The 17077-nt window shown below is 39.8% G+C and overlaps 1 protein-coding gene across 1 annotated transcript in view; it reads left to right on the top strand.

Moving 5' to 3' along the window:
* ADGB (androglobin) overlaps window positions 1–4760 on the top strand; it is a gene marked incomplete at both ends in the record, with an annotated part of 73475 nt that extends 68715 nt beyond the window's left edge. Inside the window, 4 exons of the mRNA XM_079550110.1 lie at window positions 25–133; window positions 1391–1499; window positions 2813–2996; window positions 4566–4760. Coding sequence (XP_079406236.1) covers window positions 25–133; window positions 1391–1499; window positions 2813–2996; window positions 4566–4760 — 597 coding nt within the window. The remainder of the gene's footprint in view (window positions 1–24; window positions 134–1390; window positions 1500–2812; window positions 2997–4565) is intronic.
* Window positions 4761–17077: the final 12317 nt, after the last annotated feature.

Raw genomic sequence — 17077 nt, forward strand, 5'->3', positions numbered from 1 at the left:
TTCAATTACAAATTTGATCTGTAGGCTTTTCAGGAACGCATGCATTTTATTAATAAGTATGTTGCGAAAGATTCTGAGGAGCCCATAGCTGGGATGGACATTGCCACTTTATCATCCAAATCAGAAGAAAGAGGTAAGGGTGTAACTTTCAGCATGTCATCTTCCTTCTGAGCATTATAATTTTAAAATATAAAGGGATATTAATCACTTAAAAAAAAAAAAAAAAAGTCCATGATACAGGATTTCCTACTATGAGGTCTCAAATGCACTGTATACATATCACAACCAGTGTTTTAATGTGAAATTAAATATAATTTAAAGCATTCTGCATAAATCATTCAGTTTTTTAATAAAGGCATTTGCATTAAATACTGTTAGTAAATGGAAAGAGCAGCCTCAATAATGAAGTCCAAATCCACAATTGCATGCTTAGTCTCTGCCTTCTTTATACCCTCTGTTTTAATTGCTGCGTTGTTCCAGCCTCAGACACAGATACAGCCTCATAGCCCTCATAGGCTGCTAAGTTACCCTTAAGCCAAGTTTAGGCAGTCCTTTCACACTAGAATTCCAACCCTAAGCTAAGCTGACATTTCTGGAAGTTCAGTGGGAAATACTCATTCAATTTCAAATTTGGAAGCAGTGGTCATTAGTACAGAAATATCTTTTAAATGATTTGTAGTTGTTTCAATTGATTACTACAATTAATAGAGTAATAAGAGTTTTCATGGTATAATCTACTTCAGACATCATAAAATCTCACCAAATTTCACAGGCTTTTCTGATATGGCCAAGTGAACTGGAAAACAAAAGTGCTGGAACAATCACAATGCAACTCAGTGGCATGCTTAGTATCAAATGTGTCACTGTGTTTTGAGAAGTCTGCATTAAAATATAAATCAGTTACCATCCATGTGGTTAAATCATCCTAAGAAGAAGACTGACAAATTTTCATGGGACTTTTTTTTGGAGACTGGCATTTCCCAAACAAAACATATGCCCAAAAGAAAATACAGTTTCTTTGAATCGTAGACAGGAGTGACCCAATTTTTATAGATTTTTTGTTATTGTTGTTGTTTATAAAATAATGTGATTCCATGCTGATTAAAATTTATTCTTTAGGCATTTAAAATTGATAATTCTGTCTTACTCTCTCATGTGTTCTGTTGATTTATCTAAAGTACATATACAAGCTTCACTCTAGCATATGTAGTTGGTTTTTTTTCCCAGCATCTTTGATTCTATTATAAGTGTTAGAAGTAAAAAACATGTCCAATCCATGTTCTCATTTAGTAAGATATTTTGCTGAGCCAAAAGAGAAAAATAACTGTGTTACAATTTAGGTGGACCCTCCTGGCATACTGAGTAACCAATTGAATCTCTTTTGTTGTAGGTTCTTTTTCTCTTACTGTGGAAAAGACAGCATCACAAACAGCAATTGACTCAAGTTTACCGATGGACCAAAAAAAGTGGGAGCCTATAGATCTTAGTCCTTACATGAGGTACCCTGTATCAAGGAAAAATTAATGCCTGTGAGATGCCAAATTGAAAGGCTGACTAAGGGTTTCAATATATAGAAATTAGTAAATGCGATATATTTATAAACAATATCTTCATATTTGAATATAATGTAATAGATGTGAATTTAGACTTTGTCCCTCGCATGTCATTGGCATAAGCAACAATGCTGTCACATTCTTGTTAATGTCTTTTGAGAAAATCCAGTCTGCGTTTTGTCTGTCCTTTATGCTGTATACAAAGAATCATGTAGTAGTGAGTGTAGATGGCATCCTGGTCATTTTCCACTTTGATTTACCTGACATAGGTTTTTTTAAATCTCTGCTTTCCTACATCCTGTTATAATTTATGCCCCTTCTTTAAGGTTACACACGTTAAAGGAGTTGTTTTGCTGTAATTAAAATGTGATGTAAAATCCTTAAGGAAACGCATATGCAGCCAAATATGTTTATTTCAGGGTTATCTTGAAAGGAGTATGTATGAAGTTTGTCATTATATGATGGTATATTCTAATAAGATATTTAACAAATGCAATTTATTCAATAACTGAAAAAGTATATTCCTTATTCAAAATAAATACTTTCTTTATTGCATGTGTCAGGATCTACCTCATAAGCATATACCTGTATGTTTGCTGTTCTGCAAACAGAACCCAGTTCAAGCTTAAGTCCATCTGTATTCAGTGTGGCATTTATGCAACTCACTCATTCTTAAAAGACTTCAGAATGTACTGAAAAATTCCTCAAGTTCAGTTTTTAATTTAAAGGGACAATGGTGTTATATTGAAATTAATAACACTAGAAGATCAGAAAATATGTCAAAATATCTTCCATGGGCTTGAGTTTTGGAAGAATTTAATTTTTCTTCAGCTCCTCCACTGTAACATGAGTCATTTGAGTCAAATTACTGCAAAATATTATCCACTTAACTGCCATTATGCCTATGGAAAAAAAATACATTTGTCTTAGTGCTAAATTATAATATCTAAAACATCTTGAACTAAGATATTTCTTGCAAATTAAAAATAAGTGTCACATGTAGGAGTTTTTCATATGCTCAAAGATGAGCATGATTTTACCAATATTTTAAAGTAGACATTCAAGTATAAGAAGACCTGGCCTCAGCAATATATTTCCTCATCAGTGTTATGTACAAGAAAGGAAAAGTGATCCCTTAATCATATTGTACTGTACAGTGCCTACTTTGCTTGATGTAAACCAAATATATGCATATAGGTAAATATAAACCATCTGAAATTGTACTTGAAATGAGACAAATATCTTTCTATTTCCTTCAGAAAAACGACGTCTGAATCCGTGTTAAGAAATGAATCTATAATTCAACAGCAAGAGAAATGCAAAGTGGAAAAAATTAACCATTTTAGGCAACTTCGAGAGCTGGCTTTGGAACAAAGAGAAATGGATCAACATGCTAGAGCTTTGTTGAAGCAAAATTTGCTTGAAATGTATGAGAATCTACAGGTGAGTTTTCCAGATTACGTTCCAGTAACTGTTCCTGTAATATCCACCACTATCATGAGTATCTTGATCAACAATTCTTTAAACATTTGTATCTGGTATCAGTAGTTAGAATCAGTATACAAGCTTTAACTTGAACAATGGTTAAAACTAAAGCCTTGAAGAAAAAAAATATATTAATATACTATACAATGTTCTAAATATTTGTAGTACGTTCTTGTTATAGTTCCTTGCAAATGTGTAATTTTAAGACTGTCACCATAATAGTATTGTTTAAAGTGAGAATAAATTGAGGGTTTTATAATATGACTAGTGCTCTCTTTTGGTTGGTGGTGGTTGCTGTTGTTTGGTTGTTTTTTTATGGAATTGTGAGGTTTGGAAAAGTAATTTAAAAAAAAAAAAAAAGATAATTATGTAAGAGAGTGAGCTTCTCCTTGTATGTCGTACAGCAAAGTTGGAGAATAGAGCCTTCTTGGAATATGCATGATAACAACAGACACGATATTCTGGTATCATTAGTGAAGGCACCATTTTTAAGATTAACGTGATCAATGCATCGTACATGGTACAAATATCCTAACAAAATTGGCTTAACCTTAGATTGTTGACAGGAGCAAAATGTTTTGTCACATAGAGGCAATACAATTACTACTAAAAATGGTCTAGTAACTCTTTGGAACCCATAAAATTGTAAACAGTAAAAATAATTTTGGAATTAATCAACTTCTTAACAGAAATAACTTGAAAATGCCTCCTGAACAAACACCCGGCTTCATTTGTAATACTTAGCTACAAGCCTGAAAGGAGCCATAGTCCTCTACCAGTGACTGACTGATCCCTAATCCTTGATAATAACGTGTCCAAGTTTTCAGATGTTGCTGTAATTTTGGATAACAAACATATGTTATAGGCAAATATTTCTTAAGTAATTTCTCAGCTTTCTCTAGAAAACGCATTTACAGTCTTTCACAGTAGTAATTTAAAATGTGAGTTACTTGTGAATATGCATACTGTGCTAATTAGTACTTTTACAGTTTTTTCACCTGTAGACTGCAGAAAATTATGTTAAATGTCTTCAGGTATCCCCATTTCCCAGGATGGAAACATTAAAAAAAAATTGTGTGTCCAAGTCTCATTTAGCCTAAGTCTCATTGAAGGTCAGTGTGATTTAGGCTCCTTGAGTTTCTTGAAAATGAGATGCAATCTCCTAAACCATCTGAGTACTTCTGAAAATTATTTTTTAAGGAAATTGCTTAAGACAACAAAACGAGTCAGTGACTGAATCTATACTTGATCCAAATGGGTAACTATGTTGCCCTATTCTCCTTGCCCATAATTATTTTATTCAGCCAGCAATTTAAAAAGAATTTTCATGAACTTTGTTTTTTTCTTCATGTTGAAAAGACTGACACATATCTATGTCTCCATGAGAGATCAATAAAAATGCATGACCAACTCCAAGGGAAAGGAGATGTGCCTTACCTGTACTTATATTGTCAGACAGTGAAATACAACCTCAATGATGCAGTTGCTTGAGAGTGAGGATGTTGCTTTTTGTTTCTGCCTACCTAGGCATCCTTAGATGAAATGCGAGGCAGAATTCACAGCATTCGGGAAGCGTACAGAAGCAAGCTGTTAAAGGCTGAACTCAGAAAACGTGAAGAGCTGGCAGCTCATGAAGCAATGCTGCAAACAGAGCAAGAGAAGAAAAGCCAAGATGCACGCCAAAAAAAGCAAGGAAAAGGTTTGGGGAAAAGAAAGCAGTAGGAAGTTACTACAGAATTTAACTTAACTGTTTGGGAAATTAAATTTATATGCCAAGATTAAAAAGACTAATTGCTATTTTCCAGTGTTTGTGTCAAGTGTATCACATTATATCTCTCTGCTTGGCTCTACCAAAAAAAATTGATCTAGAATTCTTTTAACACAGTATCTGATATTTTGCTTTTCGTAAGTGGTACTCATTGCTATTAACTTTTGTACGTTTTACTGGAAATAAAATTTTGCAACAGATATCTATACTGTATTCCATTTTCTCCCACAATCATGCTCTTAACCTGCTTTTTTCCAGCCAATCCAGTCAAAAACAAGCCGGAGTTGTTACAATGAATGTAACCTATCAGTTTTTTAAGCCATTAATTAAATAGTAGCATACCACATATCTCATATGCAGTCATTAGAAGGCTTCCCAAAGCCTGCTTTAATAGACACGGACTATCCCTGTACCATAGTATTTGTTCTCATTTACATGTGGCGTCATTCTGATAAGTGATTTTGAATCTCACAGTAACCCTCTGTAGTGGAAAACTCATGGCACAATCATTCAAGGCTTCTCGAATGCTCCCTAAAATCCTGTTACTCTCTTTCCTAAGCTTTATTTTTCCCTACAGTGTCTTTGGAGAAGTGATTGCTCAGCTGAAACTTAAGTGTTTCTTAAAAGTAGAATCTGTATGTGAATGAAGTGGCAATCACAGGCTTTTTGCATGAAGGATAAAATACTTCTGCTCAAAATTCTTAAACTTTTTAGTACTGTCAACAAACAAAAAAAAATACATGTGCAATAGCTGGCACTGCATACTCAGAGAAAATGATTAGAGCTCTTACAACACTGAAAACTCGTCCAGACGGAGCTGTTATAAATGGCTTAAAGAACTCTCTGTCTTCGTATTCACATGCAGACGCCTGGGAAGCTAGACTGCCTACATGTCGTATACATAAAATATGTCCATTCCACTATCTAGGCAACATTGGAGACTGTGAGTCACCTATTTAATGCAGATCACAAGGAATGTTACCCTTTGTGTCCTGGCCACTGATACTGGGTAGCCATCACATTTGAAACTAGTCTTTCTTCTGAATCGTAATGACAAACCAGAGGTTCAGCTTCTGCTGGTCTTGCTCACCTCCGTTTTATTAGAACCTCACTGCTTGACTTGAACTTGACTCATTTCTCTTATCAGTCTGTGATGTCTGTTCTTTGTACACTGCCACACCTACACACCTGCTGTGATGCTTCTTCCTTCATTTGGCCTCCTCCCTCCTGTAAAACATAAACTAAACTCACTGGATTGTTTTTGTGTTTGCAAATAAAGGACAGAAACCAGAATCCTAAAACTGCACTGATGATGTTTATTTCAAAGAGCAGGAGTTAGGTTTTGCTTTGACCCATACTGGCTGCAAATAAAAAGCCTGTCAGTCTTGTGCTATAATTGCTCTGACTTTGTCCTCTCTATTTTGGAATATGGGCTATACTGCTTCGTAATATTCCAACTTGTTTCCATGGCAATAGCACGTGTTGGTTGTCTTCTTATGTGAATCTCTAATGAGCTTCTGTAGAGGAAGATCAAGCTGAAGTTCTGTTCTTGATGTCACTGCAAGTGCTATAATGACATTCTGTTGTAAAAATCAGTCCAATTCCAGAAGCCAGCATAATTGACATCTAAATGTCAAAAAATGCAGCTAATAATCTGCATGATCACAACAGTTATAAACTGACTTGAACTCAGACACAGTGTACTCAGATCTGTATTAACAAATCTAGTAATTCTGCCATTATTCACAATTCTAAGCTTCATAATTTCCTCATTATAAAGAATAATGTGGCATTGTCAGAATCTGCTGTGTCTCTGTTGGCTTATTTGTCTATTCAGTGATGTGGGTATGATGATTAAAAGGTCACACCATTTAATTGCATGTACTATGGAGCATGCAGTGTTTTAAGAAAAGCACAGTTGTGGTTTTATTAAATCCCTGTGGATAGTCCAGAAAAACAAAAACAAAAACAAAGATACAAACAAACAAAAAACAACCAACCAAACAAAAAAGCCAACAACAAAAAATCCACATATTCTGTAGTGGAGCCAGGAAGACATTTGGCCTTGTCCAGATTGTGCCAAAGAGTTCATATACACTGGACCCAGAAACAGGCAATGAATGGAATTTCTAAAAGCTCAGTTTTACATCAACACAACAGCTTACATCGTGCACTACACTGCAGGCTGAGTCAGTGGGTAGATGAGAACAAAAATTACAACAAAACACGCCTGTATTTCAAAGAAACTCTCTGGAATAATACAAGAAGCCATCGTGTTTAGCACTTTACTGTAAGGAAGACAAGAAAAAATATCAGATGTGTATAAAATGAGGGTTTTTTTGCCTCTCATTTTTAGTCTAAGTTGTCCTAAAGTCAAACTGTGCTCATACAGGGATAAAGCACTTTTGTCCCTTTACCCTCTGCAGGAAGACTGCTTTTAAGTACCACAGTTTTGTGAAATTAGCCCTTATATCAAAGGAACTTGCTGCCTGTATTCAGTACAGTAGTTCAAGTTCTATTTTTACAGATGGCACTCATATTTCTATATGTCATATTTCATCAAGCATCTGCATTTCCCCTAGTGTATGGGAACTGTTGAGTCATAGCCTGAACCTCTGATTGTACATGTGGGGAAAGGACCCAGTCAGCCCTGGGACCACAGGTGAAGGCAATTCAGCTGTGTGACCAGAAGAGGTGGAGCCTGGCTGCACCTCTCTTAGACCTGGTTTAAGGGCTGACAGAAATTGGGGAAGGGTCTGTAGTTGGAGGTCCTTCCCTTGTGGAGTTTTCCCTGTGAGCTTAGGTCTTTGGAGATGGGTGAGTACCTTTCCTTTGTAATAACAAAGGGCCTGGAGTGATAGAAAGGTGTTGTATCTCCTGTGTCATTGTTCTACTGCATTGGTCTTTTTGATTGTTACACCTAGGTTTCCTGTAAAAAGATAAATAAAATTAAAAATCTCTAGAATATGGGCAGTTGCTCCTGTTTATATTCTCCTTGACCTTCAGTGCTGGATTCAGTAGAGGCATAAGAACAAGCTTTAAATTATTTTCTTTCTTACTCAGCAAAGGACTTCAGCAAGAGACTGAAACATGGGGTCAAGGCCTTTACAGGATCAAGGCATGATTGCTTGATCTTTCCAGATTATGTTCTTTTTAGAAGTGCAATAGAGAAATGGCTGCGTGGAATGATACTTCACTATCTATCTGACTTCAAGTCAGAGCTCCTTGGCTTCAAGACACAGAAGGGTGGGCTTAAGTTTCATTGCTTTTTTGTTAAAGAAACTTCCTTTATTTCTTGTTTAAAAACTTCCTTCTAATGCTACTTAGAAAAAATCATCCCTTAGAAATCTTGAGTTTGTTACTTCTTCAGCTTACAATTTTTGTTTGTGGTACAGTCTATATATGAAGAACAGCCCAGATACCTACACTGATCTCTCAACATTGCAGTTGATTTGTCTAATGACTTAAAGAGTCGTTTACTTCTCTGAAGTGCCAGGTCCTACTCCTGAGGAAGGGTATGGCAATAGCCACAGCTGTATGTGCCTTCAGCACCTGCAGCTAATGAACCAACACAAAGCTCCTTCTAATCTCTGATTAAAAAGCTGCTGGACAGGCTTTTAGCACCTGCTCATTCCTGAGGGCTGCACAAGAGGAAGCAGTTTGAGGAGTCAGCACAGTGATGTATGGATCAGCTGTGCAGACTGAGAGCCATGGTGAGCTCAGAGCTTAGGGCAGCAATGGAAATATTTTGTAGTTATTCTTTGTGATTGGCTTTAATTTTGGTTAAAGATAACCAGTGATTCTACAATGCAGGGGAACACATTCAGGGCCTGTTTAGGGGCTTGCTTCATTTTGAAGAGGTAAAACAAAAAAGAATTGTTTGCTGTACTAATTTCTGATATCCTGTTCTCCTCCATAGCCATCATACAGAGGAAAACATTCAGTAACTTCCATTCAGCTAAAGTTCTGGAAAGTTTCAGAGGACACTGTGAATGCCACAGATGAATGAAAGCCTCTCTACGTGATGGTGAATAATCCCTGATGATTTCTTCCACATTTGCTTGCTTTACTTCACTGTATTAAGAAAAATGGTGGCATTCAAAATGTCATGTAGGAACCTGAAAAAGAAACGACTGATTATCAGTCCCTGACTGATAATTCCTTTTAATGGGGATTAACTCTGTAACGAGTTAATCACTTTAATAACTCTTTGTAGGTGTGTTCTGCTAAGCTTCAGCTATTTTCACTGCTTGATCCTTTTCTCTTGACCAGCTATTAGGAACCAGAGAGGATCCTTTTTCATTAAAATACATATATTCAAGTTACTTTATAATGCAAGTAGCTTCATTAATCTTCAAATGACTGGTCCCATCTGCTTTGCTTTAATTTGGCTGGCATTTACACGATGAGTTACAGACGAAAAACCAGACCAAGTCCGTTACAGCATCACTGCTCAGACAAGCAATGCCTCACTGCTGAGACAAGCAATGATGTGCTGTGAAATGAGGCTCAGTGCTGAGTTTCCAGTCTGCTCACCCCAGCAATGTGTAATTTACCAGCTATGTAAGGTCTCATTTTAATTCAAGGAAGAGATACAGTATTTATGCACATGCACAGCAATTCCTCTCCAAAAGGCAAGAAAAGTGTCTACATATTTTGTCTGGCAGAAAACATAAGAGAATAGCTTTGCATAATCACACAGCAGCTTGCAGAATTAGAGAAATCTCACTTCTGGAGCTCTTCTTTCCATGATTCAAGAAATGAATGCAGCCCTAACAATGTTCAGGTAATGTTTCAATGACTTAATTATTCTTGTTATTTGCAGAAAAAAAAAAAAAGATAATATTGTAGTATCCATCTCAAAGGAGAACAAAGATGGAAAGCAATGCAGTAGCATGAAGGAAAAATGCTTTGAAGATGTTGTAAGCTGAGATAACAGAGAAGATGTGGGGTGTGCACATGGTTGAGGTAGGACTGAGGACCTTAGTAAGAATGTGCTTAGGATTGGCGGTTCAGCAGCTAGCAGGTTAATCTGAGACTGAGCAAAGGCACAGGTATGAGCGTGGTGAGGACCTGTTGTGTCAGGTCAGGATGTTCACTCTTTCCTTAAACATGGGTGCCTCTGCCCAGCAGTTCTCCCTAAGGGCAAAAACTAACTGGACGTTTTACAGGTGGAAAATATATTAAAGAAGACATCAGCTACAAGCAGTCAAAGCTATCGGCGGTGGTGTCATTAGGACTGCTTCAAACATACAGAAAGTATAAACTGCCTAAGGGGAAAATGGAAAAAAATCTATCCATTTATCTTTCCTCATCTCTGCTTTGTCCATATGGTAGCCAGTCAGCTCCAACTCTTCAGTTTTTTAAGCGTTTTTGCACTGCAGCTAGAAGTTGAATTGGTTCTGGAGATAGTGGTTGGCAGAAGATAGAACCATAGAAGTTGAACCTCCCACCTGAGTAGACAAGGAAATCCAAACTTGTACGTCACAGTGTCGTACACATTCCTTTAAAAACACCTCTCATGGAAAACGGAAAAAAAAAATGAGAGTAAGAGTTAGCATAAGCACTGGATTTGTAGCTATCTTTCTTCAGATACAGAAATGTATCATAAGGTGTAAGTTTCAGCTAATGAAGAAATCAGAAGCTGCTTCCACTCACCTTTGCATAATTGCCTGTCATCACTGAAAACGTTTTCCCTTACTTTTCTGTTGTGCCAGTGCAAAAGGTGATTTTCCTAGCAGTGCATCTCTCACACTTGCTTGAGTGACTTTCACATAACCTGATCAGTGGTGCAGTTTCAAAGACTCCATCAGTATCTTTGCCCCTTCATTATTTTCTTCCCCACATGCATTAGCCTTAACGCTGCAGCAGCTGTGTTGCAGATGGAAACTTGGAAACTTTTTTGACAACTGATGTTCTTAAATACCATTTGTAGATAGATTGTGGATAAATTCAAGCGCTGTTTATGGTGAGTGTATGTCTATTTATGTATCTGCTTTCTCTTAATGAATCTGATTTATTCACCAGAAATCTGGCTAAGGTAAAAGAATAAGTACTTCCTTGTCACATCACTTATAAAAGAGATGCACAGAAAAACAAGTCAAGATGAGGTATCGTTCTATCTCCAGTCTTCTCACTGACCTTAGCAAAAATGAAGAATCTATTATTTTCCCCCAGGGACCTATCAGCACTTGTGTTGCTATCATCCAGATAATTTAGCACACTGAAACAAGGTTAATGCTGCAAATCAGGTGTGAGGCATTTTGTTAGGCTGTGTCCTTGCCCAGGGAAATTCAGCTGGAGTATTGCTGGAGTTCTGGGACTTCACCAGTAGCATGCATGAAGATAGGGTACTGAGATGACTGATTGCCTTCAGATATAACAGGACTCCAGGTTGCCTCGATCTATTCCTTTTCATGGTTTCCAGTGGTTTTATTGCTGCTTTCGTGTTGTTAGATGGGAAAATAATATGAATAAAGTGTAAATTAAGTATTTAATTGACTCTTAAAGAAGCCTATAGAACAGTTGTGCCCCGGTTGTGTTTTTTTTTTCTCATGCTCGCACTGATAGCATGGGGGCAATGCAGAACTGGCCAACTCAGTCTGGATGCTGAGTCACTCAGCCGGTTCTAACAATTCATAACGATGGCTGTTGCCTGGAGAGATTTCTAAAATGAGAAGCCTGGATTGTGTTGATGCCAACAGGTAATAAGTGTTGTGAATTAGGTAGTTGAGAGTGTGTATTTTACTAAATCATTTGTATGTTTTTTGTGCACTGTGGACGCTGCTGATTTTGTGCATAAAATCTAAAACCTTGTATCTATGAAACCAAAACATACAGTTTTGCAGAACGCTTTCCGCTCATATTCGCTGTTTCCTAGTCCCGCGGCAACACATTTGAGCACTCTCAGCGCTTCTCTTCCAGAGCGGCTGCAAAAAGCCCTCGGCTCGCCGGGACCCTGGGCCGGATGCACCAGCTGCACTTGCGGCAGCGGCTCGGCAGAGGGAGACGTCTCCGTGCCTGCGCCCGCCGGAGCGGGAACGCGGCTGCGGGTTCCCGGGCGGGCAGCGCAGCTCGGCTGCTCCCGAAGCCCCCCGCGCGGCCTTCTCCCTCATGGCAGGGGCGGGCGTGCGGCTCTGTGGGCACCTCCCTGTGGGAAGGGGGGCACGGCCCGAGCCGTGACGCAGCCCTGCAGCTTTCCCCTCCGAGCTACGCTGGGGAAGCGCTGGGTTTGTGCTTGACCCCGGCTGGTTTCTGAGGCGCTTCTTTAGTCTTTTACTTACCCCACAGCAAAATATGTACTCAGTTTGGAGTCGTGCTATAAATAAAATAAGAAATAATAACTGAAAGGCACTGGTCTGCAAAATAACAAAAGCTCAGCGCTTTCAGCTGGGCCTTCAAACCTGCACCTCGGCTTGCCCTACTTTTCTTTGGAGGAGAATGGATCTGTGTGAACTGAAAGGATTTTGCGTGGCTCTCAGCCCCTCTGTCCGTTCAGAGGCAGGACGTGTGACTGCTCTGCAAACAATCTCAAGCAAAGTTAATCCAGCCAGAAAGTGAAGCTTCGCTGCCACAACCCCCCATGAAACACAGTCTGTGTGCAGTTAGCTGACCTGAGCCTTTGAGTCCTGGAAGATTTCTGCATGTTTTGCTTTCAGTGCTTACCCTTGGGCCAGATGATGGCTCTGCCAGCCCTTCTCCTCCAGCAGGGTTGACAATGCCACACAGTATTGATCTCACTGCAGCACAAGAGGTGCAGCTAAAATACCAACAATTGCTTGCCTTATTCAGTGTAGTACCATAAACTTAAACAAAAAAGTACAGGTGCTTGTTCAGGAGGCTAATAGACTTAAATCGTTAGGAATACCTGCTGTCCATTGCGTCTCCTGACATTCATTGTGCTGTAGCTATGGCTTGTTTTATTGACTCATTACAAGGATATAATGCACCAGAGACTCAGGAACTCGCAAAAGGAAGGATCTGCTATCCCATAAATCACCCCTCTAATTTTGTAACACATTACAGTTTCAAGTCACATCATGATGTTCCCAATCAGTTTCCGAAAGTTAGGTCTTTAACTAAACTGGCTTCATTTTGTGAGAAGCTGAGGAACTCACTCCAAATTGAGGCACCAAAAATCAGGCTACTTTGAACTAACTACTGGGGAGTCTACCTCTGAAAACATGGGCTGCCATCCCTGAGTTTAATGCTCTTGTTTTAAAACATACCCAGGGAATGAATAAGCATCAAAATACTCCAGAGAATTTGAGGGTGCCGCTCAGTGACAGAGAACCTTTCAGTGCCAGTGAAGAACGTGAGCTGAAGGCCCTTGCCATGAATGAAGATCCTCTTGGACAACATGCTTGATCACATGAGGAATGAGCGTGTGATCTGAGACAGCCAGCACGGTTTCACCAGAGGAAGGTCATGCTTAACCAATCTGCTGGCCTTCTATGATGGAGTGACAGTATTGGTGGACAAGAGAAAGACAACCGATGTCATTTACCTGGACTTAAGCAAGGCCTTCAACATGGTCCTCCACCACATCCATGAGAGCAGCCCTGCAGATAAGCACCTGGGGTCTTGAGCTGTTGGAGAGGGTCCAGAGGAGAGCCACAAAGATGATCAGGGGTCTGGAGCACCTCCCCTATGAAGACAGGCTGAGGGAGCTGGGCTTGTTCAGTCTGGAGAAAAGAAAGCTGTGGGGTGACCTCATTGCAGCACTTCAGTACCTAAAGGGATCCTACAGACAGGAGAGGAGTCAACTCTTTAAACAGGTAGATAACAGCAGGACAAGGGAAATGGTTTTAAGTTGAGGGGGGGAAGATTTAGGTTGGATGTCAGGGGAAGTTCTTTACAGAGAGAGTGGTGAGGTGGAACAGGCTGCCCAGAGAGGTTGTGAATGCCCCATTCCTAGAGGTGTTCAAGGCCAGATTGGATGTGGCCCTGGGCAGCCTGGTCTAGTATTAAATGGGGAGGTTGGTGGCCCTGCATGTGGCAGGAGGGTTGGAGATTGGTGATCCTTGAGGTCCCTTCCAACCGTGGCCATTCTATGATTCTGTAGTGAAGGCATCATACAGGTACCAGCTCCACTGGATGTGCATCTGCTTGGCTGTGGACAGGTTCTTCATTTGGGGTCACCATGTCCACACTCTGCACCTTGCTAAAAAGGAAAATGGGGAATTGGCATAAGCAAAGGTCAGTTCTTTTGCATTAATTCTTGCAAGTTCAGTCGTCCCAGGGCTGTGCCCTCATGTGTAATGTTGTATTGTTAGTCCAGTTCCTGGCTTGGTTTTGACCCAAGACAGTGAGTGCTGTGCCAGAGAGCATCTTGACGTGGTTAAGGTGTTGGTGTATGACAGGGACAGTACTCAAAGTACCCAGAGGGACGGTAGGCACTTTGGGTAGGGTTAACCCGTTTGAAGGAGCAAGGAGGTAATCATCCCCCTGTACTGAGCACTGCTGAGGCCTCACCTTGAGTATTGTGTTCAGTTTTGGGCCCCTCAATACAAGAGAGACATTGAGGCCCTGGAATGTTTCCAGGGAAGGGCAATTAAACTGGTGAGGGGTCTGGAGCACTCCTCTTATGAGGAGTGGCTGAGGGAACTGGTATTGTTTAGTGTGGAGAAGAGGAGGCTCGGGAGACCTCATTGCACTCTACACCCTCCTGAAGGGAGGTTGTGATGAGGAGGGGTTTGGCCTCTTCTCCCAGGCAACAAACAGGACCAGGGAAATGGTCACAAATTGCACCAGAGGAGGTATAGATTAGACATAAGGAAGAACTTCTCTCAGAGTGGTCAGGCACTGGAATGGCTGCCCAGGGAGGTGGTGGAGTGGCAGTGTTCAAGAGGCGTCTGGATGAGGAGCTGCGAGGTATGGTTTAGTTTGTGGTAGCAACGGTAGTGGGAGGACAGTTGAACTAGATGATCTTGTAGGTCTTTTCCAACCTTGCGATTCTATGATTCTATGATTCTAAGGGAGAGAAAGTTGAACTGGTTGGATATAAGCCATGCTGTGCCAGTGGGTTTAGACGTGGGGTATTGATGTAGGTATAGTCCATAGTGGTGTAACATTAGCATTTTGCTATCTACCCCTTGAAACCTAGGAGGTTTCATAAGTAATTATTGACAGAGAGCATGTTGATCAACATCTCCTAAAAATCTTAAAATGTTGTAGGCTGAGCAAAGAAAGCAGTAGAGAAATGTTACTTAAATCCTGAGAATCAGGATTGAATCCTCAGATCTGTGAGCTTGGGGACGCAGCCTTCTTCCACAACAAATTATGCCTTGTGCTTCTCCATGATACCCAACTGAAGAAAGTTCCCTGATACACATTTCACTGTATGGCAGGGACTTCTGTTGTTGCTGAGGGAGGGAGATAGGTTTTTTTGTTTGTGGTTAACTCTTTGATTGAAGGACTTTGTTAACTTTGTCAAATTTAATTTCATGGAAGAAAATAACAGGTTTTTTGGTTGGCTGGTGACCATCAACTTCTGCACTACTTAAGTTTTTGAACAGCTTATTGACCTTTTAATTTATGAATTTGGTATGTTTTAGTATGCTTTTTTTTTCAGCACTTTTAAAAAAATTGCTGCACTGAAAGCTGCAGCAGACCTCTTAAATTTTTTTAGTACTTATTTTACAAATATCATCATGCAGCAGAAGTTGGCATGAGCCTATCACTTTTCAGAGACAAGAAGACCAAGAACCTTCTGATGCGGAACAATCCGTGCAGTCTTCTGCCTACAATAAAATTTTCTTCCCTAGTATGTGGGCAACAAGAATATCATAGAGATTATAAAACAGATTGAAGCTCTCATTGTGTTTAAGATGTAGTATATATTAGGATATGGCATTTGTCTAACGATGAATCTTATGGCTGAAGTGTTAAAAAAGAATTAGTCTGGGAATTTATCCACCAAATAGCTATTGATGTTAACAGAAGTGGTCAGATTGACTTTGGAAATCTCCAGTTATAATGCTTACTATAATTATGATCGTGCTTCTCTATAGAGCACAACTGAGCCATCTCTTTTGACTCACACCACATTCCTACTGAAGTCAGCAGGAGCTGTGCTTGAGACCAAGCTCTCAGAGGCAGTACTGCTTGTCAGGAAGTAAACCAACTGTTCCTGTAAATTGGCTCCCTGAAATGGACTAGTTTCCCCTTTGTATGGTAATAGTGCTAATCAAACACAGCATTTTCTTTGTTCTGTTGCCACAGGAACAAAGTAAAGCCCAGGGGACTGATGGCAGCTTGGAGTATTTTCACACCTGTCCAGAGCAGTAGAAGTCTTAACTAGGCTTCTCAGAATGGTAGAGCTAGGGGCTTGCCCAAGTCTCTTGAGTTCCCATTCAGTAATTCACTGTCAAGCACAATCTGTTTGCTTATAAATCTTCTTCATATTAGTTTTTGAATGGACGAGTAAAATGTCACTAATTGATTTCTTTGTCATGATTAGAAGGAAGTAAGTAGATTTACTGCGAGACATGTAAACACTCAGGTATATTGTGGAAAGCTTACCTAGGAAAAATCTATCTTCATCTCCCTGCTCATGGCATCACGTACTCAGAAAAACTGTGTGTATCGATTGTGGATGAAGTTGTTAATTGCCTGGCCAGCAGTGAAGGCTCCTACAGGGAGGGGATGTGTTTGGGAAGGAGCTTTCAATTTCTGCAGAAAAAGGGGAAATAAAGACTGTAACCCAGGGAAAGACCGGAACAGTGAAATCCATGAGACAATTATTATTCATATAAAGATGTACTATATGAGAGGAAGATCTTCACATTAGGAAGTTTTTATAAAGGTTAGCTTGCTGACAAATTGCTCCCATTATCTCTATAATCAGTTGCTAAGCTGTAAAAACCACCTCTCCTCTTACAACCACAGCAGTGGAAGTGCAATCCCAGGAGATGCTGCACAGCCCTAACAGCCTGTTCAGATTGACAGGGGGTGAGGGGCTAGGGCTGCCGTCCCAGGCTGTGCTTGAATTCTCCTGGTATTGCAGCAGTTAGAGTCTGCACCCTTTTGTTTTCTCAGTATTTATTGGGGTATCAGTGAGTGCTCATCTACACTGATTGGTAGGTTGGAAGGATGTGGCCATTTCTTCAAGTGGTTGCAACCGCCCTTAAGGATCACGTTCCTCACCTTCACATATCCTTTATAGTTTTCTGCCACAGTGAAGACTGTTTTAATCTGGAACCATATCATCATTTTAATCTCAGAGTTTGTTTGGACTAACTACTCTGTACAAAATCAAGTGTCAAATGCT

Source organism: Tetrao urogallus, assembly GCF_951394365.1.
Source record: "Tetrao urogallus genome assembly, chromosome: 2".
Lineage (NCBI taxonomy): Eukaryota > Metazoa > Chordata > Aves > Galliformes > Phasianidae > Tetrao > Tetrao urogallus.